The sequence below is a fragment of the Nerophis lumbriciformis genome, linkage group LG24, assembly GCF_033978685.3.
Source record: "Nerophis lumbriciformis linkage group LG24, RoL_Nlum_v2.1, whole genome shotgun sequence".
Taxonomy (NCBI): Eukaryota; Metazoa; Chordata; class Actinopteri; order Syngnathiformes; family Syngnathidae; genus Nerophis; species Nerophis lumbriciformis.
This window is the reverse complement of record NC_084571.2, coordinates 35,110,137-35,138,083: the sequence shown is the minus strand read 5'-3', so window position 1 is coordinate 35,138,083 and position 27,947 is coordinate 35,110,137. Positions and strand designations below refer to the sequence as shown.

General features: G+C 41.0%; 2 protein-coding genes across 4 annotated transcripts in view; one reads left to right on the top strand and one right to left on the bottom strand.

The window, feature by feature from the left end:
• snx8a (sorting nexin 8a) overlaps window positions 1–10,043 on the top strand; it is a 42,646-nt gene extending 32,603 nt beyond the window's left edge. For both annotated transcript variants that reach the window (XM_072916015.1, XM_072916016.1), the window contains exons 13-14: window positions 3,747–3,896; window positions 9,209–10,043. In XM_072916015.1, coding sequence (XP_072772116.1) covers window positions 3,747–3,896; window positions 9,209–9,292 — 234 coding nt within the window. In that variant the 3' untranslated portion in view covers window positions 9,293–10,043. The remainder of the gene's footprint in view (window positions 1–3,746; window positions 3,897–9,208) is intronic.
• nudt1 (nudix (nucleoside diphosphate linked moiety X)-type motif 1) lies at window positions 718–27,762 on the bottom strand. Of its 2 annotated transcripts, XM_072916017.1 has the most exons (5): window positions 27,615–27,762; window positions 27,382–27,538; window positions 18,655–18,800; window positions 18,382–18,567; window positions 718–818 (listed from the first exon to the last, which is right to left on the bottom strand). In XM_072916017.1, the coding sequence occupies exons 1-4, from the start codon at window positions 27,640–27,642 to the stop codon at window positions 18,395–18,397; spliced, it is 504 nt and encodes a 167-aa protein (XP_072772118.1). In that variant the 5' UTR covers window positions 27,643–27,762; the 3' UTR covers window positions 718–818; window positions 18,382–18,394. The 2 variants fall into 2 exon arrangements, with proteins under 2 accessions (XP_072772118.1, XP_061838245.1); XM_061982261.2 differs by lacking the exon at window positions 718–818 and having other exon boundaries at window positions 18,152–18,567.
• Between the last annotated feature and the right edge of the window lie 185 nt (window positions 27,763–27,947).

The following is a 27,947-nucleotide window of genomic DNA, read 5'->3' as shown; positions in this document are numbered from 1 at the left end:
AAGCGGCCGAAATGAGTTTCCTCCGCCGGGTGGCGGGGCTCTCCCTTAGAGATAGGGTGAGAAGCTCTGCCATCCGGGGGGAGCTCAAAGTAAAACCGCTGCTCCTCCACATGGAGAGGAGCCAGATGAGGTGGTTCGGGCATCTGGTCAGGATGCCACCCGAACACCTCCCTAGGGAGGTGTTTAGGGCACGTCCAACCGGTAGGAGGCCACGGGGAAGACCCAGGACACGTTGGGAAGACTATGTCTCCCGGCTGGCCTGGGAACGCCTCGGGATCCCCCGGGAGGAGCTGGACGAAGTGGCTGGGGAGAGGGAAGTCTGGGCTTCCCTGCTTAGGCTGCTGCCCCCGCGACCTGACCTCGGATAAGCGGAAGAAGAAGATGGATAGTTTTCTCAAAACTCGACAGTGCGCCTAATGTACGGAATCATTTTGGTTGGGTTTACCGACCTCGAAGCTATTTTATTTGGTACATGGTGTAATGATAAGTGTGACCAGTAGATGGTGTCAGGTTCTATTAAACAAGACAAGAAGCAAAGAATTAAACAGAGACAGAATTCAATTTGGCTCAATACTGAGGAGAGTCGCCTGGACACTGTACTCTTGTACAGTGTCTCAGCACACTCTGCCAAAAGATTGCACGCCTCCTCCTTTATTTGGACCTCCTCTGACCACATGGCAACAGCTGCTTCTAAGGGACGAGGTCGTAAACAGTTCAAAAGAAAAGGTCGTAAAACAGTTCAAAAAGGGGTCGCCTGGAGGGGAGTCTGGTCCTGCTTCCTCTTCGCTTTTGTAGTTCTTGGGTCAGACAACATCTTTCTGTTAATTACAATACATGAAAGAAACAGATTACCTTAATTTTGCTTCCACCCCTACACAGTGGAGTTTTACAAGCCTTCTTCTTGGTAGGTTTCAAAGACAGCTTTTGCTTCTCACCGGGCACTCAATGTAGCACAAAGTTTTTGTGATAACTTAGAAACAATTATTCTAACAGACGGCAGTCACACATAAGAGATACGTGTAGACTGCAATATGATGGCACTCACACATAAGAGATACGTGTCGACTGCAATATGATGGCACTCACACATAAGAGATACGTGTCAACTGCAGTATGACTCAAGTAAACAACACCAAAATGTTCTGTGTTCCATTGAAAATATAGAACATTACACACGACGTTAAAAAATGTATGTTTTAGTAGGACTTTGGTAAGCTATGAAGCCACACCGCTTGATGGATTGTACTGTGCTTCAACATAGGAGTATTATTATGGTGTGTGTATAAGGTAAGACATTATTATCTAGCGTTTTGTTTAACAATATTATGCAAAAGCAACTTTTCTTACCTTCTGGTACCTGCTGATCTGTATTTGGGATCTGCATAAATCCTGAAAATGTGCGCACGTCCGCCTGTGATGACGCCGTAGTCGATAAGCTTCTTCTTTTTCTCTATCTTGTTATGGGACATTCATCCTCCGCTGTTGCCATTTCTAATACAAAGTAGTGTAAAGTTCTTACTTATATCTGTCAGTAAACTCGCCATGAAAGCGCTAAAACGTGTGTTGAGTGAGTTCACATTATTCACCCAAGAAACTTTAGTTATTAGAAAGTTGCACTCGTGAGCCACGGATGAGGAGATGCTGCTCCGTTATTGATTGAAGTCAAATCTGAATGTCATTAAAACAGTTAGCTCCATCTTTTGACACTTCTTCCACCCCCGTCCTTGCACGCTACACCGCTACAACAAAGATGACGGGGAGAAGACGCTGTCGAAGGTGAGCCACGTAAATAAGACCGCCCACGAAACGGTGCATCCTGAAGAGACTGTCAGAAAGCGTCTTGAAGATGTGTAAAACATCATCTATGCAACATTTTGACCAAAGAACCACCATTACATGTTATGTAGACCACAAGGAAGTCTTATACATTTAGAAAAAATAAAAATAAATATGACCCCTTTAATGCGCCTTAAACAAACCCCGTTTCCATATGAGTTGGGAAATTGTGTTAGATGTAAATATAAACGGAATACAATGATTTGCAAATCCTTTTCAACCCATATTCAGTTGAATATGCTACAAAGACAACATATTTGATGTTCAAACTCATAAACATTTTTTTTTTTGCGAATAATCATTAACTTTAGAATTTGATGCCAGCAACACGTGACAAAGAAGTTGGGAAAGGTGGCAACAAATACTGATAAAGTTGAGGAATGCTCATCAAACACTTATTTGGAACATCCCACAGGTGAACAGGCAAATTGGGAACAGGTGGGTGCCATGATTGGGTATAAAAGTAGATTCCATGAAATGCTCAGTCATTCACAAACAAGGATGGGGCGAGGGTCACCACTTTGTCAACAAATGCGTGAGCAAATTGTTGAACAGTTTAAGAAAAACCTTTCTCAACCAGCTATTGCAAGGAATTTAGGGATTTCACCATCTACGGTCCGTAATATCATCAAAGGTTCAGAGAATCTGGAGAAATCACTGCACATAAGCAGCTAAGCTCGTGACCTTCGATCCCTCAGGCTGTACTGCATCAACAAGCGACATCAGTGTGTAAAGGATATCACCACATGGGCTCAGGAACACTTCAGAAACCCACTGTCAGTAACTACAGTTGGTCGCTACATCTGTAAGTGCAAGTTAAAACTCTTCTATGCAAGGCAAAAACCGTTTATCAACAACACCCAGAAACACTGTCTTCTTCGCTGGGCCTGAGATCATCTAAGATGGACTGATGCAAAGTGGAAAAGTGTTCTGTGGTCTGACGAGTCCACATTTCAAATTGTTTTTGGAAACTGTGGACGTTGTGTCCTCCAGACCAAAGAGGAAAAGAACCATCCGGATTGTTAGAGGCGCAAAGTTGAAATCCAGCATCTGTGATGGTATGGGGGTGTATTAGTGCCCAAAGCATGGGTAACTTACACATCTGTGACGACGCCATTAATGCTGAAAGGTACATACAGGTTTTGGAGCAACATATGTTGCCATCCAAGCAACGTTACCATGGACGCCCCTGCTTATTTCAGAAAGACAATGCCAAGCCACGTGTTACATCAATGTGGCTTCATAGTAAAAGAGTGCGGGTACTAGACTGGCCTGCCTGTAGTCCAGACCTGTCTCCCATTGAAAATGTGTGGCACATTATGAAGCCTAAAATAGCACAACGGAGACCCCCGGACTGTTGAACAACTTAAGCTGTACATCAAGCAAGAATGGGAAAGAATTCCACCTGAGAAGCTTCAAAAATGTGTCTCCTCAGTTCCCAAACGTTTACTGAGTGTTGTTAAAAGGAAAGGCCATGTAACACAGTGGTGAACATGCCCTTTCCCAACTACTTTGGCACATGTTGCAGCCATGAAATTCTAAGTTAATTATTTGCACAAAAAAAATAAAGTTTATGAGTTTGAACATCAAATATGTTGTCTTTGTAGTGCATTCAATTGAATATGGGTTGAAAATGATTTGCAAATCATTGTATTCCGTTTATATTTACATCTAACACAATTTCCCAACTCGTATGGAAACAGGGTTTGTATGTGAAAAAAGATTAAAAATAGACCATTCAATGGCAGTGCGCCTTATAATCCGGTGCGCCCTGTGGTCCGGAAAATACGGTACTTGGCATACGTGTAATATTGCATTATTAGGTGGCCTTCATTGAAATAAGTGTACTTAAGCCTCAGTATAGTCTTAAGAGTGTTAATTAAGTAACTGCTTTGTCCTTCTATTTACAGCAAGAAAATGCCATTCAGACCATGGAGTTGCGTAACTACTTCTCATTGTTCTGCCTCCACCAAGAAACACAGCTCATCTTCACCTACCTGCCAATCACCTCCCACATCCTGGGAGCTTTTGTAAACTCCCAGGTGCAAGGACACCGAGAGGTGAGATTCATTTCTGTCTATATTTCCCACTTCTACTGTTGGACCTGTAATGGTGTGCGCCATAATCGCGGTTCAGTACATACCTCGGTTTTAAAAGGGACACTTTTTGGGGGGGAATTTTGCCTATCGTTCACAATCATTAAGACAAGACGATGGATGGATTAAAATAAAAAATAAAAAAAGCATTTTAATTATTAAATAAATTCGATCAAAAGTCTGCTTACATTGGGGCCTATGGGAGCCGTTCATTTGTGCCTATGGAGCCCCTAAAAAACATCCAAACACCTCCATTAGGGTTTTATGTTCAGTGCATGATGTAAGTATATATGTAATGTAGTAAGAGACATTCAACAAAGACTGTCAGCTATTCGAAAACTTAAAAGGACTATACGTTGCACCTTATCTCCTGTTATTACTTTACCAAAGCATTGTTCAACCCATCCTTATGTACTGTTCCACATGTTTTTTCACCATGCTTTCTGTAACCAACCGGACCAAACTCACACGCATTACAAACATAGCAGCTAAAATCATCGGCCTACCCACACCCAACATTTCAGATTTAAACCACAGGTCCATCACTCGACTGGCAAACACGATAGTCCAGGATATCACTCACCCACTACACCAGGGGTTGGCAACCTTTACCAGTCAAAGAGCCATTTTGACCAGTTTCACAAATTATAGATAACAATGGGAGCCGCAATTTTTTTTTGAAATTTTAAATGAAATAACACTGTATACAAAGTTTTTTATTTGCTTTGTATATACAGGACAAATACCCAGAATCCCATGCAGCCCTAACTCTTCCGGGATACACCCCCCGCTACCAAACCCCGCCCACCTCAACCGACGCACAGAGAGGGGGGGGTTGATGTGTGAGGGAGCAGGGTGGGGGCGGGGTTTGGTGGTAGCAGGGGTGTATAATGTAGCCCGGAAGAGTCAGGGCTGCATGGGATTCTGGGTGTTTGTTCTGTTGTGTTTATGTTGTGTTAAGGTTAGAGATGCGCGGATAGGCAATTATTTCATCCGCAACCGCATCAGAAAGTCGTCAACCATCCGCCATCCACCCGATCTAACATTTAATCAGAACCGCATCCGCCCGCACCCGCCCGTTGTTATATATCTAATATAGACGATGCAAGGCATTAGTGAGGTTATAAAGCTTTTGCCTGTTAAAGAAAGGAGACTGATCCAATGCAGCACAGACATTCGCGTGCCACGCTGTCACGGCCCAGACGCACACCAGTGCACAATCATATAGGAGCCGCGCTGAGCGCACCTCCAAGCGCGTCTCGCTGCCGGCGACGGCCGGGTATGGGCCCGACGCTCCAGCGCCATCCATTTTCAGGGCTAGTTGATTCGGCAGGTGGGTTGTTACACACTCCTTAGCGGGTTCCGACTTCCATGGCCACCGTCCTGCTGTCTATATCAACCAGGGTGAGCCCCACCCCTTTTGTGAGCGCACTGCGCGCGGAGCGACCCCTGTTACGAGCCCCCGGCCACGGGGGTGGCGGGCAGGTAAGCTGCTTACCTGCTGCGCGTGACGCCGGCCGCGGCGAAGGCGGACGAGGCGGGGTGTCGGTGCGGTAGGCGCGGTGGTGACCCTGGACGTGCGTCGGGCCCTTCTCGCGGATCGCCTCAGCTACGGCTCCCGCTGCGGTCCCGGACCCCGGCGAGGCGTCCCTTCTCCGCTCCGTAAAAGTGTCCATCTCTTCTTTTTTTTTTCTTCTGTTGTGGCATATGCTGCAGGTGCCTGCTCGTTTTTCGTATGTGGGTAACAACATTTAACTATGTATATATATTTCCGAATTGGTTTAACTGCCACCCGCCTGAATCTATTTATAATATTTTTTTTTTTTTTTTTTCAACCGCCCGACCCGACCCGCGGATAAAATCTAATTTTTTTTAATTTCATCCGCCCGATCCGCGGATAATCCGCGGACTCCGCGGTTGTGCCCGCAAACCGCGCATCTCTAGTTAAGGTGCAGATGTTCTCCCGAAATGTGTTTGTCATTCTTGTTTGGTTTTGGTTCAAAGTGTGGCGCATTATTAGTAAGAGTGTTAAAGTTGTTTTATATGACCACCGTCAGTGTAACCTGTGTGGCTGTTGACCAAGTATGCCTTGCTGTCACGTACGTGTGCAAGCAGAAGATGTATATTGTATTACAAGTGTTGGGCTGGCACGCTGTTAATACAGATTGTAGAGGGCGCCAAATGTTGTACCATCATGGCACGCCCTTATTATAGCCGTAAGGGTGAAAATTGGTGAATATTAATCCCGGGAGTTTTCCGCGAGAGGCACTAAAATCCGGAAGTCTCACGGGAAAATTGGAGGGTTCAGCAAGTGAGCTGCTGAGCCGCATCAGAGTGATCAAAGAGCCGCGGGTTGCCGACCCCTGCACTACACCAATACTTAATCCCACTACCATCAGGGCGCAGGTACAGAACCATCAAATTCCGGAGGGCCCGCCTCAAGAAAAGCCTGATCCCTGCAGCTATAGCCGCCCTTAACCTGTCTGACAAGCCTATAAATGTGTTGGTCATGTATGATGTCTTTTTGTTATTTTTGTTTTGTGATGTGTAATGTCTATCGTTAAAATGTAAGGTAGTGAAAATTAATTTCCCCAACAGGGACCAATAAATCTAAATCTAACAGGCACATTTATAATAACATTTAATATTTACGTATTATGATGATTTTAAGCATATCATTTTTATAATAATTTTAAAAATGCATCACGTTTGCTTTTTTTCTTCGTCACTGATTATGACTTGGTGCAGACTTTATGAGAGCCAACAAACATAATAAAACATGACTTACAGTACTTTACAAGGTCTGGGTGATATGGCCTTTTTTTAATATCTCGATATTTTTAGGCCATACGATACACGATACAGTATATATCTCGATATTTTGCCTTAGCCTTGAATGGACACTTGATGCATATAATCACAGCAGTATGATGATTCTATGTGTCTACATTAAAACATTCTTCTTCATACTGCATCAATATATGCTACTTTTAAACCTTCATGCAGAGAGAGAAATCACAACTTGTGTCCATACACTCTTTGTGTAATGATGTAATTGTCAAATTTCCATAATTGCCCATGACACAAAAAGTGAGTCAGAAAACATGAAAAGCAAAAAAACATTTAGGTATGTTTTTTTGGAGGTTTTTTTTTTTGTCATAAAAAAATACAATCATGTGTGCTTACGGACTGTATTGATCTACATTGATATATAATGTAAACCAGAAATATTAATAACAAAGAAACAACCCTTTTGTGCGAATGAGTGTAAATGGGGGAGGGAGGTTTTTTAGGTCGGTGCACTAATTGTCAGTGTACCTTGTGTTTTTTATGTTGATTTAATAAAATAAAAAAAATAAAAATAAAAATATATATATATATATATATTTTTTATTTATTTTTTATTTTATTTCTTGTGCTGCCCGGTACCAATCGATCCACGGCCCGGTGGTTGGGCACCACTGCTCTAAAGGCTTAGTGGCCACATGCGTGGACAGCACCTTTTAGCTCTTATTTCCAAAATTGTGTACACTACTGAATTGGGGTCTTATGGCCGCTTATGTGAACACTTGTACTGCCATCTGGTGGTGTCAGAAGAGTATAACATACAATGGAATTTGGAAAAAAATAAAGTGTAAAAATAAGAATTAGCATGTCACCAAACATGAAGTACACGTTTGTGTACTCAGTGGCCTAGTGGTTAGAGTGTCCGTCCTGAGATCGGTAGGTTGGGAGTTCAAATCCCGGTCGAGTCATACCAAAGACTATAAAAATGGGACCCATTACCTCCCTGCTTGGCACTCAGCATCAAGGGTTGGAATTGGGGGTTAAATCACCAAAATGATTCCCGGGCGCAGCCATCGCTGCTGCCCACTGCTCCCCTCACCTCCCAGGGGGTGATCAAGGGTGATGGGTCAAATGCAGAGAATAATTTCGCCACACCTAGTGTGTGTGTGACAATCATTGGTACTTTAACTTTTAACTTTAACTTTAAATACATATCAAAATATGATTCTTAGTTTTTATTCTTATTAGGGTCCAATAAGCCCAAATAGCAAAGAGAAATAAAAAAAAGCATGTAAACAAACAGCTTGGGCCTTAAGAGGTTAGCATTCGGCCCAAGCCTAATGTTTAGAACTACAAATTTACCAACCACAATTTTGTAGTTTTTGTTTTCTCAGATGTCACATACAGAACTAAGTCGTCTGTGAGTGTATTTATTAGGGGTGTAACGGTACGTGTATTTGTATTGAACCGTTTCGGTTCGGAGGTGTACCGAACGAGTTTCCACACGGACATATTAAGTAGCGTAACGCACGTTGTGTAAACAATGCACAACACACGGCATGCTGGCAGCTAACGGGCTACGATAGACTGACCATACGTCCTCTTTTCACCGGACATGTCCTCTTTTGCGGAGCTGTCAGGGCGGACTTTCTTAAATGCCTCAAATGTCCGGCATTTTAAGTTAGGGTTGCGTGTATTTTCAATGTACGTTCAGGGTTAAGAAGGGGTTAAAAACAAAACAAATTGTGCGCGCAGCAGCATTGGTGAGGGAGGGGCAGAGACAGAGAGAGAGAGAGAGTTATGATAAACGCGCATGCGTCGCCAGGCTCTGCTTTTTATCCATAGATTTATCACATTTAATTTTTTATTACCTATAGCAGGGGTGTCAAAAGTGTGCCCCGGAGGCCATTTGCGGCCCACAGCTAATGTTTTAAAGGCCCACGGCACATTCTAAAAATACTATTAAAATAAACAAAAACATAACCAAAGTGAAATAAAAAAAAAAGGTTAAATGTAATTTAGAAAAAGTTGCAATGTTGACTAATAAAACAAAGCTGTTTTTTTTTTCTTTCAAACTGTCATTGCTCAAAACATAATATTGAATCAAAATCAATGTTATTATGAATTATTGACCTATCCAAGATTCCCATTACTTCACATCAAATATTCCACTAAGGAAAATATTTTTGGTGGAAGATTTTGCAAATTTGGTAAATAAATAACCCCAAAAAGAATATTTTGTTGTTTTCTTACTGTACCGAAAATGAACCGAACCGTGACCTCTAAACCGAGGTATGTACCGAACCAAATTTTTGTGTACCATTACACCCTTAGTATTTAGATTGGGGAGAAGCTCACAGCAGCTCGTAGAGAAGAGCGAAACGTACTTTCATGTCAGTATCCAAAAGACTATTCTCTAGATTTGTTCTTTAAACATAAAGTGGGCATTATTTGTTCCAGAGTAAGTTCATTAAAACAATTTCTTCCAGATGGGCGAAGTATGGAACGAACTCCAGCCAAAGCTGGGCTGTCTCTTCGGTGAACACAACGGATTGAAACGGGCCCTCAAATGAAGCAGCTGTGCATGAGGGGCTGCTCATGAAGATCACAAACTGGAAAAAAAGAAACCTTCACGCAAGTGCCTTTTGCTACCAATTCAGTGTTTGGTCTTATCACATTTTGGCTGTAAAATCAACTTTAACTGGCAACCAAGAGGGAAATTAGCCAAGCTGTATTTCGATTTTTTACAAGGGACCAATTTAGCGCAGTCAAAATGTAAGCTTTTCCTTTATGTACATAAGTTATTGTGTAAGACGTGGAAAACAATCTAACGCAGTAGGACAAAGTATTTCACTTTATTAGGAATGTTGTTTATGATCACTCCACAAGGTTTTGAGTTTGGAAAGATTTTTTTTTTTTTTATACAGATTATACAAATTTTTTTATCGAAGTGCCTCATTTTGCATGTACTGTTTCTTTGCATCATCTCAGTCTGCTGTGCTTATACTGTTTTGATTTTGAATGACTCCCAGGTTTGTATCATAAGCTAAATTCCAGGTGCCTGGTCTCAAACTTGCACAATAGGGTTACGGAATGAACGGCACTTCACGCTCTCATTGAATGGCACTCTATGTCTCTCTGTATGTGCAATAGGATGTATGAAGCCCATAAAACACTATTGTTCTTTATTTTGAAAAACAAACCTTATAGAGAAGATAAAGGAACACTTGGTCACAATTGCACAGATTCTGTCCTACAAAGTGTAAAGCATAAAAAAAGATCGACTTGTCTATTTGATATTTTGCTGAATAATAAATGCACTAAGGTAAAAATGCCTGCTCTTTTTGTGTGAATACCCACTTCTCCACATGTTTTTGGTAACATTTTAGTATGGGGAACATATTCTAAGTAACAAACACGAATGAAGCGTGCATGAACATCACCTTGTTCAAAGAACAAAACCAACACAGTGCATAAACTCACAACAAATTACACACCTGCAAATCAGTCTGACTTCTGCTGTTGCCGTATCCGTAATACGCCGATAGGGAGAAGTTTTTATTTACACGATGAGTCGGGTGTGTCTTGACCTCCACCGAACCCCTGAGCCCAACTCACCGAACCCCTAGGGCATACTTGCCAACCTTGAGACCTCCGATTTCGGGAGGTGGGGTGTGGGGGCGTGGTTGGGGGTGGGGCGGGGTGTGGTTGGGGGCGTGGTTAAGAGGGGAGGAGTATATTGACAGCTAGAATTCACCAAGTCAAGTATTTCATACACACACATATATATATATATATATATATATATATATATATCCTGAAAATATGCAAACCAAACTGTGTTTAGATAATTGAAACTTCAAACTTGCATAAATAAATATTAAGGAATATAACATAAATTGGCTTCTGAGAGTTTCAAAATGTAATGAATAAAATGCTAAAGTTGTTGATGAACAAGCAATTATTTTAATAATTAAATATGGTCATTTTAAATGAATTATTATGATAATTGAAAATAAATTATGTTTATTTTAATGTATAATTCTATGGCTGGATGTAATAAAGAGTCACAAAAAAATACAAATCAAAATACAATTAATTTTGATGTTTTTAGCAAAATATAGTAAAAATGTATTTAGTTTTTTTTTTTTTTTTTTAAGTTAATAAATATATTTATTTTTAGGTAAAATAAACATAATACAATTTATCTCTAGTCTGGATGATTTAGTTCTTGTCACCCTGTTGTCCTCCCGTCATGAAAAAAGGCTGTCCTCACTCAGGTCCGCATGGAGCTGGAGGGGGCGTGGCTTCCAGCTCCGGCTGAAAATCGGGAGATTTTCGGGAGAATATTTGTCCCGGGAGGTTTTCGGGAGAGGCGCTGAATTTCGTGAGTCTCCCGGAAAATTCGGGAGGGTTGGCAAGTATGCCCTAGGGTTCGATCGAACCCAGGTTAAAGGGGAACATTATCACAATTTCAGAAGGGTTAAAACTATTAAAAATCAGTTCCCAGTGGCTTATTTTATTTTTCGAAGTTTTTTTCAAAATTTTACCCATCACGCAATATCCCTAAAAAAAGCTTCAAAGTGCCTGATTTTAACCATCGTTATAAACACCCGTCCATTTTCCTGTGACGTCACATAGTGATGCCAATACAAACAAACATGGCGGATAGAACAGCAAGCTATAGCAACATTAGCTCGGATTCAGACTCGGATTTCAGCGGCTTAAGCGATTCAACAGATTACGCATGTATTGAAACGGATGGTTGTAGTGTGGAGGCAGGTAGCGAAAACGAAATTGAAGAAGAAACTGAAGCTGTTGAGCCGTATTGGTTTGAACCGTATGCAAGCGAAACCGACACGACAGCCAGCGACACGGGAGAAAGCGAGGACGAATTCGGCGATCGCCTTCTAACCAACGATTGGTATGTGTTTGTTTGGCATTAAAGGAAACTAACAACTATGAACTAGGTTTACAGCATATGAAATACATTTGGCAACAACATGCACTTTGAGAGTGCAGACAGCCCAGTTTTCATCAATTAATATATTCTGTAGACATACCCTCATCCGCGCTCTTTTCCTGAAAGCTGATCTGTCCAGTCCAGTTGGAAATGCATCTGCTTTGAGTGTCGCAGGATATCCACACATTCTTGCCATCTCTGTCGTAGCATAGCTTTCGTCAGTAAAGTGTGCGGAACAAACGTCCAATTTCTTGCCACTTTCGCATCTTTGGGCCACTGGTGCAACTTGAATCCGTCCCTGTTCGTGTTGTTACACCCTCCGACAACACACCGACGAGGCATGATGTCTCCAAGGTACGGAAAACAGTCGAAAAAACGGAAAATAACAGAGCTGATTTGACTCGGTGTTTGTAATGTGTTTGAGAAAATGGCGGATTGCTTCCCGATGTGACGTCATCGCTCCGAGAGCGAATAATAGAAAGGCGTTTAATTTGCCAAAATTCACCCATTTAGAGTTCGGAAATCCGGTTAAAAAAATATATGGTCTTTTTTCTGCAACATCAAGGTATATATTGACGCTTACATAGGTCTGGTGATAATGTTCCCCTTTAAGAACCACTGTGTTTGTGTTTGCTTGGTACGTAAAAGCTGAATTATGGCTGGATTTGACCCGTTTTTCATTTTTAAACTAAATGGCATCCGAGAGAGATTACAGCACCGAACCTGCATCAAGTCAAATTTTTTGAATGCCATTCTACGTTACTCACAGCCACAAGGGGGAATGTTACTTGTGGATTGGCAACTATTCATCAACAGTGGACTCAATTCTTAATCATAACTGACAACTACCGTATTTTTCAGACTATAAGTCGCAGTTTTTTTCATAGTTTGGCCGGGCTCCAGTGCGACTTATATATGTTTTTGTTCCTTCTTTATTATGCATTTTCGGCAGGTGCGACTTATACTGCGTTGCGACTTATACTCCGAAAAATACGGTATGTCTAAAACTGATTGGTGAGTTAAGCCCTGATACAATACAGGACTTCCAGGATTTCGCGATTGATTATGTGCAGCCTTGAAACTTTTTTTTAAAGCCCACAACTTCCCCACACATTTTGGCAAATCAGCGTCATTTTCGCTAATTGAATCTATCCTTAATTTAAACAGTTTTAAGCTGGTTCAAGTCATATCTACAAGATAGGAACTGTTTTGTTTCCATTGGTGACTTTGTATCAGAACCAACCAATATAACGTGTGGAGTCCCCCAAGGTTCAATCTTGGGGTGACTTTATTTAACATCTATATGCTCCCACTAGGACAGGGGTCGGCAACCTTTACCACTCAAAGAGCCATTTTGACCAGTTTCACAAATTAAAGAAAACAATGGGAGCCACCAAAATCTTTTGAAATTTAAAATGAAATAACACTGCATACAAAGTTTTTTTTTTTTTTTGCTTTGTGCTATGTATAAACCAAGGGTCTCAGACACGCAGCCCACACCTTAATATGAAAATTGAATGTTAGTGCGGCCCGCGAGTTTTATAAGAATGGCGCTTGACAGCGTCATAATTGTCAACCCTCCCGATTTTTCCGGCAGACTACGAATTTCAGGGCAACTATTCTCTCGAACGTGCCGTGATGGTACAGCATTTAGCGCCCACTACAACCAGCGTGCCGGCCCAGCCACACGTTGTATGGGACTTCTGCTTGCTCACTTAAGTGACAGCAAGGCATACTTGGTCAACAACCACACAGGTTACACTGACGGTGGTGGTATAAAAAACTTTTAACACTCTTACTAATAATGGGCCACACTGTGAACCCACACCAAACAAGAATGACAAACACATTTCGGGAGAACATCTGCACCGTAACACAACAGAACAAATACCCTGAATTCCATGCAGCCCTAACTCTTCCGGGCTACATTATACACCCCCGCTACCAAACCCCGCCCACCTCAACCGACGCACAGAGGGGGGGAGGTGTTGGGGGTTGATGTGTGGGGGAGCAGGGTTGGGGTGGGGGCGGGGTTTGGTGGTAGCAGGGGTGTATAATGTAGCCCGGAAGAGTCAGGGCTGCATGGGATTCTGGGTATTTGTTCTGTTGTGTTTATGTTGTGTTAAGGTGCAGATGTTCTCCCGAAATGTGTTTGTCATTCTTGTTTGGTTTTGGTTCAAAGTGTGGCGCATTATTAGTAAGAGTCTTAAAGTTGTTTTATATGGCCACCGTCAGTGTAACCCATACTTGCCAACCCTCCCGAATTTTCCGGGAGACTCCCGAAATTCAGTGCCTCTCCCGAAAACCTCCCGGGACAAATATTCTCCCGAAAATCTCCCGATTTTCAGCCGGAACTGGAGGCCACGCCCCCTCCAGCTCCATGCGTCCTGAGTGAGGACAGCCTTTTTTCATGACGAAGGACAACAGGGTGACAAGAACTAAATCATCCAGACTAGAGACAAATTGTATTATTATGTTTATCTTACCTAAAAACAAATATATTTACTAATTAAAAAACAACAAAAAAATACAAATACATTTTTACTATATTTTGCTAAAAACATCAAAATTAATTGTATTTTTATTTGTATTTTTTCTGACTCCTTATTACATCCAGCCATAGATTTATACATTAAAATAAACATATTTGAAATAATTAATTTTAAATGATCATAATTAATTTAAAATGACCATATTTAATTATTAAAATAATTGCTTGTTTATCAACAACTTTAGCATTTTATTCATTACATTTTGAAGCTCTCAGAAGCCAAGTTATTTTATATTCCTTAAGATTTATTTATGCAAGTTTGAAGTATCAATTATCTAAACACAGTTTTGTTTGCATATTTTCAGGATGTAGATATATATATATATATATATGTATGAAATACTTGACTTGGTGAATTCTAGCTGTCAATATACTCCTCCCCTCTTAACCACACCCCCAACCACGCCCCGCCCCACCCCTGACCACGCCCCCCACCCCCCACCTCGCGAAATCGGAGGTCTCAAGGTTGGCAAGTATGGTGTAACCTGTGTGGCTGTTGACCAAGTATGCCTTGCTGTCACTTGCGTGTGCAAGTAGAAAATGCATACAACAAAAGGCTGGGCTGGCACGCTGTTTGTACAGATTGTAGAGGGCGCTAAATGTTGTACCATCATGGCACGCCCTTATTATTTTTGTTAGGGTGAAAATCGGAGAATATTAATCCCGGGAGTTTTCTGCGAAAGGCACCGAAATTCGGAAATCTCCCGGGAAAATCGGGAGGGTCGGCAATTATGCAGCTGAGCCGCATCAAAGTGATCAAAGAGCCGCATGCGGCTCCGGAGCCGCGGGTTGCCGACCCCTGCACTAGGACAAATCATGCAAAATAATAACATTGACCATCATTGCTATGCCGAGGACACCCAAATCTATGTAGCGCTATCACCAAATGACTATCGCCCCATAGATCTTCTGTGCCAGTGCATTGAGCAAGACAAACACTGGACGTGCCAACATTTCCTACAACTAAATGAAGATACAACTGAGATAATTGTTTTTAATTGTTTAAAGTCATCCAACACCTTCAATCACTGTCCCTGAAAACCTCAAATAAAGCCAGAAATCTTGGGGTTATTTTAGATTCTGATTTACATTTTGACAGTCACATCAAATCAGTGACAAAATCGGCCTACTATCACCTCAAACATGTAACAAGACTTAGAGGGCTCATGTCAGCTCAAGACTTAGAACAACTTGTACATGCCTTTTATTACCAGTAGGCTAGACTATTGTAATGGTCTCCTTGCAGGTCTTCCCAAAAAAACTGTCAGGCAGCTACAGCTTGTTCAGAACGCTGCTGCTAGAGTTCTAACAAAGACCAACAAATGTGAGCACATTACACCAATTCCTAAATCCTTACATTGGCTCCCTGTACATCAGAGAATTGATTTCAAAATCCTCCTGCTCACATATAAATCACTACATGGTCTAGGGCCGAAGTATATCACCGATATGCTCCCACTATATAAGCCCTCTAGATCACTAAGATCTTCTGAGAGCAATCTGTTAGCGGTTCCCAGAGTAAAGTCAAATCAAGGGAGAGCATCATTCAGTCACTATGCAACAAATAGCTGGAATAAACTTCCTGAAGATGTCAGACTTTCCCCAACTCTGACTACTTTTAAAACTAGACTGAAAACTTTTATTTTCACCTTAGCTTTCAGCTAAATCTTTTAATCTTTTAACTTCCGCACTGTTTTTATTTTTATTGTCTGCATTTTAATTTTGCTTTTATTTTCTTTCATTTCACTTTGTTGTCTGTGAAGCACTTTGAGTCTGCCTTGTGTATGAAAAGTGCTATACAAATAAAGTTGCCTTGCCTTGCCTTAATTGGTGCTCAAACAGGCATGACAACTGTCTAATCAAAACTTATGTTTGTTTCTTGTGTGGACGAAACAGGACGGCAACGTGTAAAAACAGATAAACATGGAGAATATCTGCAACTTGTGGACAGCTGACAATACGGAGGCTTTTAGTCATGTTTCAGTCTGTAGTTATAATTATTTGTTCTATTTAAACCATACAGTAATGTGACAATGAGCTCTGAGTGTGTGCTTTTACTGCCTAATAGTGTCTATTTTTAAGTCTGTACGGTATACAGTATACAGAGTAAAAATAGAGATGTCCGATAATATCATCGGCCGATAAATGCTTTAAAATGCAATATCGGAAATTATCGGTATCGGTTTCAAAAAGTAAAATGTATGACTTTTTAAAACGCTGCTGTGTACACGGACTTAGGGAGAAGTACAGAGCGCCAATAAACCTTAAAGGCACTGCCTTTGCGTGCCGGCCCACTCACATAATATCTATGGCTTTTCACACACAAAAGTGAATGCAATGCATACTTGGTCAACAGCCATACAGGTCACACCGAGGGTGGCCGTATAAACAACTTTAACACTGTTATAAATATGCGCCACACTGTGAACCCACACCAAACAAGAATGACAAACACATTTCGGGAGAACATCTGCACCGTAACACAACATAAACACAACAGAACAAATACCCAGAAGCCCTTGCAGCACTAACTCTTCCAGGACGCTACAATATACACCCCCCGCAACCCCCTACCTCAACCTCCTCATGCTCTCTCAGGGAGAGCATGTCCCAAATTCCAAGCTGCTGTTTTGAGGCATGTTAAAAAAAATAATGCACTTTGTGACTTCAATAATAATTAAAGCTGCAAGCAGCGATGGACGGGACCGACTTTGAGGGCTCATAAAATCCAAACCGGAGCAGTAATTAAAACTCTTTCATTAACTTTTAATCAAAAGTGTTCAATCTCTCTCCTGTGCTAATTTGAAGCCGACACGACAAACGCGCCCAGAGGAGATAATGTTTGAAAAAAGGTGACTTTTTTTACACAACTTTTGTTTTGAAGGGGGAATTGCAAACTTCCTGTTGATTTTTGCTGGGGGTTGTCATTGTATGGAATAATCAAGGGACGGCGTGGTGCAGTGGAAGAGTGGCCGTGCGCAACCCGAGGGTCACTGGTTCAATCCCCACCTAGTACCAACCTCGTCATGTCCGTTGTGTCCTGAGCAAGACACTTCACCCTTGCTCCTGAAGGGTGCTGGTTAGCGCCTTGCATGGCAGCTCCCTCCATCAGTGTGTGAATGTGTGTGTGAATGGGTAAATGTGGAAGTAGTGTCAAAGCGCTTTGAGTACCTTGAAGGTAGAAAAGCGCTATACAAGTACAACCCATTTATCATTTATTAATATAGGTCTAAGTGAGACCTACATAGAGGTTTTTGTTTCATGTCTCTACGACATTCCTACTGGGAGTTACAGGCAGTTTTGACCGTGTTTTCTTCCTAGAGCGCAATTTTGAGTTTTGGGGTTTGGTTTTTTGATTAGATCGCAATTTTCGCCAGTCCTGATGTGTGTGTCCAATTTGGTGAGTTTTGAAGCATGTTAAGGTTATTATCACCTATGTTATTATTATATATATATATTATTATATAATAATAAAACGCTAGAAATACAATAGGGTACACTCTGTCCCAAAGAGACTCAGTTCCTAAATATGGCAGTGCCATGTTGGCATTTTTTTACATAACTTGAGTTGATTTATTTTGGAAAACCTTGTTACATTGTTTAATGCATCCAGCGGGGCATCACAACAAATTTAGGCATCATAATGTGTTATTTCCACGACTGTATGTATCAGTATCGGTTGATATCGGAATCGGTAAGTAAGAGTTGGACAATATCGGGATATCGGCAAAAAAGCCATTATCGGACATCTCTAAGTAAAACATCAATATAGTATTAGTTTTCCAAGTTTTGTTGAAATCCTGTGCTTTTTTAGGTTAAAAGTTGCACGAAACACTTAAAACTTACAAAAATCTACAATTTGATTCAATGCTGTTGAAAAAAAATACGTCTCAAAACCTTGCAACCTTTTGCTGCTGCTTTCTGAAAAAGCTGCCAGAAGTTCAGGCATTTTAACCCGAAACAATAACAAAAAAAAATCCTGGAGAGACTAATGGTAGCCTTTTTTACTTTCAGTGCTGTAGTCATGGTGTTTTAGCTCAGCATTGTAAATGTAAAAAGTAAATAAACTATTCAGTTAGCTAGTTTTACAATACAGTATACATATTTACATCAGCGCCACCCGATGTGACTCCTCCCACACAGCTCACCGGCTCCTCCCCCTCACAGCTCGTCCACCTCCTCCAGCTTGTGGCTGAGGATCACATCATGGCCCTGGAAGAGCATGTAGCCAGAAAACTTCTTCTTCTGCAGCAGCATGGGGAACCACATGGAGTCGTCGGGCCACATTTGGCTGTAGGGGATTTTGTCCCAGTCGAACCACTGGGGTCTCATTTCTATAGCACAAAAAAAAAAAAAAATAACATGTTTATTTTCCTGGAGTAGAAATGATTTAGAACTGTGTGGTGTTGTGGAAAATGTACCTTCGGTTTCAATTGGTTCTCCGTTGTACGAGTCCGCTCTGAAAATATGAACGTCCAGCAGCTGCGTCTCTCCGACAAATTCAAACTTTATATTTCCCACCTTCTCGAGAGCATCCACTGTGAGGCCACTTTCTTCAAGGAGTTCCCTAAAAAAAAAGGCGCAAGTAATATAAAAGTTATGTTTTAGCATTTTAATTTTACTTACAATTCAACTTTATTCACACTCAAAATGGTTTATGAATAAAGCAATACAACATCTGACATAGAAGGCACAATATTGTTTCTTTCAATGTACTTACTAATATACAGTATCAGGGTGTCCAAAGTGTGGCCCGGGGGCCATTTGCAGCCCGCTAAATTTTTAACGGCCCGCAGTACATTCTATAAATCAGGGGTGCTCACACTTTTTCTGCAGGCGAGCTACTTTTCAATTGATCAAGTCGTGGGGATCTACCTCATTCATATATATAATTTATATTTACTTATTTATGAAATATGTTTTTGTTAACAAGTTAAAAGGTGTTTAATGATAATGCAAGCATGTTTAACACATATAGTTAATATTGTTAAAAAATTAAAGGTGTTTAATGATAATACAAGTATGTTTAATAAATATAGTTAATATTGTTAACAAGTTAAAGGTGTTTAATGATAATACAAGAATGTTTAACACATATAGTTAATATTGTTAACAAGTTAAAGGTGTTTAAAGATAATACAAGCATGTTTAACACATATAGTTAATATTGTTAACAAGTTAAAGGTGTTTAAAGATAATACAAGCATGTTTAACACATGTAGTTAATATTGTTAATAAGTTAAAGGTGTTTAAAGATAATACAAGCATGTTTAACACATATAGTTAATATTGTTAATAAGTTAAAGGTGTTTAAAGATAATACAAGCATGTTTAACACATATAGTTAATATTGTTAATAAGTTAAAGGTGTTTAAAGATAATACAAGCATGTTTAACACATATAGATTCCTTTCTTTCATGAAGACAAGAATATAAGTTGGTGTATTACCTGATTCTGATGACTTGCATTGATTGGAATCAGACAGTGGTGCTGATAATGTCCGCATTTTCGAATGGAGGAGAAAAAAAGTCCTCCTTTCTGTCCAATACCACATGAAAGTGGTTGGTTTTTGGCATCTTATTTGTCCAGCTTCCGTACTCCTTTGTATACACTTTACAAGAAATACATTGTCGGCAAACTCCGTAGCTTGCTAGCTTGTGCACGCCAGCTTTCTGAGACTCTTATTTTGTTAGCACAACTGTGCAACTGTGCAGTCGGTCTTTGGAGTTTTGACGACAGGTACGGCGCCGGAGTCTGTTGAAAGAAAGTGTTTCTCGCCTTCCAGTCGGTAATTTTAATGAGCTGGCAGCAGCCAGCGCCATCTCAGAAGACCCTCGGGTGCCGTGAATGTCAATCAAGTGACGAAAGTGACGTCATAGTGAAGATTTATGATCGCTCATTTTTAGGACTATTTTTTTAATGCCTGGCTGGTGATCGACTGACACACCCTCCGAGATCGACCGGTAGCTTGCGATCGACGTAATGAGCACCCCTGCTATAAATACTAGAGATGTCCGATAATGGCTTTTTTGCCGATATCCCGATATTGTCCAACTCTTAATTACCGATTCCAATATCAACCGATACCGATATACACAGTGGTGGAATTAACACATTATTATGCCTAATTTTGTTGTGATGCCCCGCTGGATGCATTAAACAATGTAACAAGGTTTTCCAAAATAAATCAACTCAAGTTATGGAAAAAAATGCCAACATGGCACTGCCATATTTATTATTGAAGTCACAAAGTGCATTATTTTTTTTAACAAGCCTCAAAACAGCGGCAGTCACATGACCGTCTGGTCATGTGACAGCTGCTGATGTTTCAGCGGCAAAACAACAACAAGCTTACATGAACTTAACGTCAAATTTGAGGAAGCACATCGCGGTAAGTAACGTTAGTAGATATTTTGGCTGTCACCGTAGGCTGATGTTAGCTTCCCTGCTATGAATCACTGTCAAATGTACATCGTGTGGGGGCATTTATTAACGCACTGCAGCCTCATAGACAGAGACACACACGCACACACACTCACGCATGCATACAAACACCAATCAGAAGTGCACAGTGTGTTCTCAGGTGCAGGTTTGCGTAAAGGCTAACTTGTTATTTTCCTTTGTAATCTCTGCCTACTGAGCCTATGGTGCTGTTAAGTTATTGTGGCTCAATTTGCCTTAAATTTTTTATGTTAATGTATTAATGTTATTGTTTTAGTTGCTTAAGAGATATTCCTGGCTCTGAATTTGCTCATTGCTATTTTTATGTATTTGTTGCCGTCATCATTAAACGAACAAGTTACTCATCAGTTACTCAGTACTTGACTAGTTTTTTCACAACATACTTTTTACTTTTACTCAAGTAAATATTTGGGTGACTACTCCTTACTTTTACTTGAGTAATAAATCTCTAAAGCAGGGGTGTCAAACTCAAATACAGAGTGGGCCAAAATGTAAAACAGAACAAAGCCGCGGGCCAAGGTTGAACAAATTAACCTTTTAATAGGGACCCAAACAAGTTTTGCATTGAATATTGAACAAGCAAGGCTTATATAACTTTATAGTGACATGCAAAATCGAGTTTCAAATAATAATAATAATAATTTAAAAATATCAATGGCATATCAAATACAATTTAAATAAAAATGTAATGCCTCTTTTCTATTTGCAGCCTTCTGAGGTAAATATCAACATTAACTTTTTCCACAGGCTAATACATTTGAAAATAAAATCACAATGAATAAACCAACCATTCAGGACTTTAAACTGCTCAGTTTGCAACACACTGATCTAATCTGATATGCCTAAGCCAGATACCTGCCATCTTTTCTTGGATGCTAGTTTATTAATGTCGGGCTCAGGCTTTGAGCTGAGGCAACCTTCATTATCGAACAAATGTCTTTATCAGTCATTTTATCTCGTAGTCCGCCGGGACAGCCTTTAACGTCGAATACGAGCTGTCGTCACGTCTGCTTTTCATCCATTCTAACAACGTGCCGGCCCGATCACAAATATGTGCGGCGTCTGTATGCACAAACATGTGAATGCAACAGCGATACAGGTTACACTGAGGGTGCCCGTATAAACAACTTTTGCACTGTTAGAAATATACGCCACACTGTGAACCCACACCAAACAAGAATGACAAACACATTTTGGGAGAACTTCCGCACCGTAACACAACATAACGGGGTGGCGAAGTTGGTAGAGTGGCCGTGCCAGCAATCGGAGGGTTGCTGATTACTGGGGTTCAATCCCCACCTTCTACCATCCTAGTCACGTCCGTTGTGTCCTTGGGCAAGACACTTCACCCTTGCTCCTGATGGCTGCTGGTTAGCGCCTTGCATGGCAGCTCCCGCCATCAGTGTGTGAACGTGTGTGTGAATGGGTGAATGTGGAAATACTGTCAAAGCGCTTTGAGTACCTTGAAGGTAGAAAAGCGCTATACAAGTATAACCCATTTATCATTTATAAACACAACAGAACAAATACCCAGAACCCTTTGCAGCACTAACTCTTCCTGGACGCTACAATATACACCCTCCCCCCACACACACACACACACACACCTTGTAGCGTCCTGGAAGAGTTAGTGCTGCAAAGGGTTCTGGGTATTTGTTCTGTTGTGTTTATGTTGTGTTACGGTGCAGATGTTCTCCCAAAATGTGTTTGTCATTCTTGTTTGGTGTGGGTTCACAGTGTGGCGTATATTTCTAACAGTGTAAAAGTTGTTTATACGGGCACCCTCAGTGTAACCTGTATCGCTGTTGATTAAGTATGCGTGACATTCACTTGTGTGTGTGTGTGTGCAGAAGCCGCACATATGTGACTGGGCCAGCCCCCGTTGGACTGGATGAAAAGCAGACGTGACTATTATTGGGAGGGGCAGTGAAATTGGGAGTCTCCTGGGAGGGTTGGCAAGTATGAGAATTAGCGGTGAATGAGGTGTTACCGCGGCACCGTCGCTGTATATAATCGGCGGGCCAGCTCCAGTGTTAATTTGATATCGCCTCAAGGGCCAAGTGAAATTACACGGCGGGCCAAAGTTTGACACCCATGCTCTAAAGTAACAGTACTCTTACTTGAGTACAATTTCTGGCTACTCTACCCACCTCTGGTTATTATGAATGTGCCTGTCACTACATTACATACAGGCAGGCACGTGCACACATAGGGCCCTATGGGTGCTTGAGCCCCTGCCCTTTTTTGTCTCGTCTTAAAAAGTGCCCTCTGCCTGTGTGTGTGTGTGTTTTTTTTGTTTTTGTTTTTCTTTGAACAACATTAATAAATTCCTGTCAGGGATGTAAAAAAAAAAAAAACAGCGGTACAAAAACTCCACGTTTTCTTATAATACCGGGTTGTTTGAGCCTGCCGCTTCCGCCAGAGAGAGAGAGAGAGGGCGAGTGAGTGAGTACGTGAGAGGAGAGAGAGCCAAATGCGCCCCTGAGGAGACGTGACAGTGGAGCAACTTGAACCTGTGAGTTATGGTCTAGTCGCCGTCCACTTATTCAGCATCTAATATGGGTAATAATTCATAAAAAAAACTGTATTATTCTATTATTCAATGTGTCAGCTTCTGTTTTTGCCGGACGTCGGAGCACGGCGCATCAATTGAGCACGGCACATCCAATTCCGCACAGAGCAGAGCGGATCGTGCGGGACAGGAAGTAGTGTACAAAATACAAAATAAAACACCGGGTTAATTTTCAAAATAAAATGCACTGTGTTTACGGCGGATCACGTTTCTCTCACAGTAGAGGTTTAGATATAAAGTTTATTGTGACTTTTCTATTACTGTGGGGGTTAACAAAATAATAATGATAATAATAACAATAAGAAGAATGATAATGATAATAATAATAATAACTATTATTGTATCGGTTTCCCGATATTCCCGGGAGACTCCCGAATTTCAGTGCCCCTCCCGAAAATCTCCTGGGGCAACCATTCTCCCGAATTTCTCCCGATTTCCACCCGGACATCAGGGGCGTGCCTTAAAGGCACTGCCTTTAGCGTCCTCTACAACCTGTCGTCACGTTCGCTTTTCCTCCATACTAACAGTGTGCTGGCCCAGTCACATAATATATGCGGCTTTTACACACACATAAGTGAATGCAACGCATACTTGGTCATCAGCCATACAGGTCACACTTAGGGTGGCCGTATAAACAACCTTAACACTGCTACAAATATGCGCCACACTGTGAATCCACACCAAACAAGAATGACAAACACATTTCGGGAGAACATCCGCACCGTAACACAACATAAACACAACAGAACAAATACCCAGAATCCCTTGCAGCTCTAACTCTTCCGGGACGCTACAATATACACTCCACCTACCTCTTACCCCTCCCCCCCACCTCAACCCCGCCCCCCCAACCCTGCCCACCTCAACCTCCTAATGCTTGTCCCAAAATTTCAAGCTGCTGTTTTGAGGCATGTTAAAAAAAATAATGCCCTGTGATGAGGTGGCGACTTGTCCAGGGTGTACCCCGCCTTCAGCCTGAATGTAGCTGAGATAGGCTCCAGCGCCCCCCGCGACCCCGAAAGGGACAAGCGGTAGAAAATGGATGGATGGATGGATTATTATTATTATTAATAGTAATAGTAATTTCAGCATTCTGGGGATATAAGATGTAGGTTATCTGTTAGGAATATTACCATCTGTATTTAAACTTGATTCATGTTGATTATGCCTGCAGCACAATGCCAAAAAAAGAAAGGATACAGTAAAGGAAGGAGAAGGAGCGCCAGGAAGCAGCTAAGGGTAGCAGACCTCTTAATGCGTGGCTAAAACCAAGTACTAGCACCAGAATTCAAGAAAGACCACAGACCTCAGAAAGTGTCACACCTGAGATGTTGCACTGTTCAATGCTCAATATTAAAGTGCTTATCTTTAACAATAAATAGCCTAACAATAAACCAGTGTTTTGTTGCTTTTCATGTCTTCCAAGGCTATGATCATGTGAATTAACTCATTATGACAATAATTTGTTGACACAAAAGAAATGGCAATCACTTTTACCTACAAAGGACACACAGCTAAGTAGTTAGCTTCCTATTAGCAAATTTAATTTTACATTAATTTCCATATTGTCAGAGGTGGGTAGTAACGCGCTACATTTACTCCGTTACATCTACTTGAGTAACTTTTGGGATAAATTGTACTTCTAAGAGTAGTTTTAATGCAACATACTTTTACTTTTACTTGAGTATATTTATAGAGAAGAAACGCTACTTTTACTCCGCTACTTTTATCTACATTCAGCTCGCTACTCGCTACTAATTTTTATCGATCTGTTAATGCACGCTTTGTTTGTTTTGGTCCGTCATAGTGCCTGCGTTTCAACAAATACAGTCACTGGTGACGTTCACTCCGTTCCACCAATCAGATGCAGTCACTGGTGACGTTGGACCAATCAAACAGAGCCAGGCGGTCACATGACCTGACTTAAACAAGTTGGAAAACTTATTGGGGTGTTACCATTTAGTGGTCAATTGTACGGAATATATACTGTACTGTGCAATCTACTAATAAAAGTTCCAATCAATCAATCAAAAGTGTGAAGGAAAAAAGACCCTTTTTTATTTCAACCGTACATCCCGTCAAAAGCCTAAAGACTGACTGCACAGTTCCTGTCTTCACAATAAAAGTGCCGCTCCATCGCGCCTGCACTTTCAAAACAAGAGTCTCCGAAAGCCAGCGCAAACAAGCTAGCAAGCTACGGAGTTTGCCGCCAATGTATTTCTTGTAAAGTGTATAAAAACGAATATGGAAGCTGGACAAATAAGATGCCAAAAACCAACAACTTTCATGTGGTATTAGACAGAAAGGAGGAACTTTTTTTCTCCTCCATTTGAAAACGCGGACGCTATCAGCACTACTATCTGATTACAATCAATGCAAGTCATCAGAATCAGGTAATACACCAACTTATATTCTTGTCTTCATGAAAGAAAGGAATCTATATGTGGGCTTTGTACCGAGGATGTCGTTGTGGCTTGTGCAGCCCTTTGAGACACTTGTGATTTAGGGCTATATAAATAAAGATTGATTGATTGATTAAACATGCATGTATATTCATTAAAACACCTTTAACATGTAAACAAAAACGGCAAAATAAATAAATATAAATTATATACTGTATATATATGTGTATATATATATAAATGTGTGTGTGTATATATATATATATATATATATATATACCGTATTTTCCGCACCATAAGCCGTGGGTTATAAGCCGCGCCTTCAATGAACGGCATATTTAAAAACGTTGTCCACCTATAAGCCGCCCCGTGTTATAAGCAGCAGCTAACTGCGCTAAAGGGAATGTCAAAAAAACAGTCAGATAGGTCAGTCAAACTTTAATAATATATTAAAAACCAGCGTGATGTGGGCGCGCATGGAGTCGTATATCAACATGGACGGAGCTGCGTGAAAAAAGCCACCCGGCCTCTTCGCGTAAACTTCCCTTAACCACTCGCTCATCTTTTCTTCATCCATCCATCCCTTCGAGTTAGCTTTTATGATGACGCCGGCTGGAAAGGTCTCTTTTGGCAAGGTCTTCCTTTTGAATATCACCATGGGTGGAAGTTTCTGGCCATTAGCATGGCAAGCTAGAACCACAGTGAAGGACGACTTCTCATTCCCTGTGGTGCGAATATTCACCGTACGTGCTCCTGTTGTATCCACAGTGCGGTTCACAGGAATATCAAAAGTCAGTGGAACCTCATCCATGTTGATAATGTTCTCTGGCCGGATCTTTTTTTCAGCTATCTTGTTTTTACAATATGCACGGAAAGTAGCCAGCTTTTCTTGAAAGTCTTTAGGCAGTTGCTGTGAAATAGTAGTCCGTGTGCGGATGGAGAGATTGCGTCTTTTCATGAACCGGAAACCTGTCGCTTAGTAGGAGCCATTTTGTGGTCTTTACAGATGTAAAGACACAAAGGAAATGAAACGTAATATCCGCGCGCTTCTTCTTCTTCTACGGGGGCGGGTGGTTGCTTACAGTAGAAGAAGAAGCACTTCCTCTTCTATGGGGGCGGGTGCTTACCTTGGCGGTTGCTTGCCGTAGAAGAAGACGCGCTTCCTGTTCTACGGGGAAAAAAGATGGCGGCTGTTTACCGTAGTTGCGAGACCGAAACTTTATGAAAATAAATATTTATATTAATCCATATATAAGGCGCACCGGGTTATAAGCCGCACTGTCAGCTTTTGTGAAAATTTGTGGTTTTTAGGTGCGGCTTATAGTGCGGAAAATACGGTATGTATATATGTATATGTGTGTGTATGTTACTCATCAGTTACTCAGTACTTGAGTAGTTTTTTCACAACATACTTTTTACTTTTACTCAAGTAAATATTTGGGTGACTACTCCTTACTTTTACTTGAGTAATAAATCTCTAAAGTAACAGTACTCTTACTTGAGTACAATTTCTGGCTACTCTACCCACCTCTGCATATTGTGTAAAGGACCAAAAAAAAAATTCCTACCCTTTTCTGACTTCGAGCCCCTGCCCCTCTATAATCATGTGCACGTCCCTGCATACAGGTATATAAAACCTTGATGGGAGTTGGTTACATAGTTGTGTAACCCGAAATACAATAATGTCCTCACCCTATTCAAATAAACGTACCTCCTTGCTCCTTCCTCAATAGTTTCTCCATTTTCAACCTTGCCTCCAAAACCGTTCCACCTCCCAGCCGCGAATCCTCGCTTCTTCATGCCCAGCAGGACCCTGCCAGGCTGGACCACCAGCACCAGGGTCAACACCTTGGAACTCTGCATCCTATCTGTCTCACAAAAAATGGAAATTACATTGGAACGACAATAAGAAATTTTTTTTTTAGTCAACTGTAGAATCATTACCTGTTGTGTTAATATCCGTCGAAGTCATAAAAAGTAATATTTTTGTAAGTTCATATGAGGAAATAACATTAGTCAGTCAAAAAGCACGTGTTTCCGCATCCTGGTTTGTGACGTGCCACTCTGAAATATGACCCACTAGAAACAACGGTTAAACACAGTTTTACTATCCTTACACAGTGCAATATATTTATACTATTTTTACATGAATATAAAAACGCATGGAATAAACAAATATGATTGTGGTGTTAAGAAAATGAATACTAAAGCTCACGTGAGGTGTGTTGTGGTGGGAGGAATGCAATGCTTGTTTTTATTTATTTATTTATTTTTTTA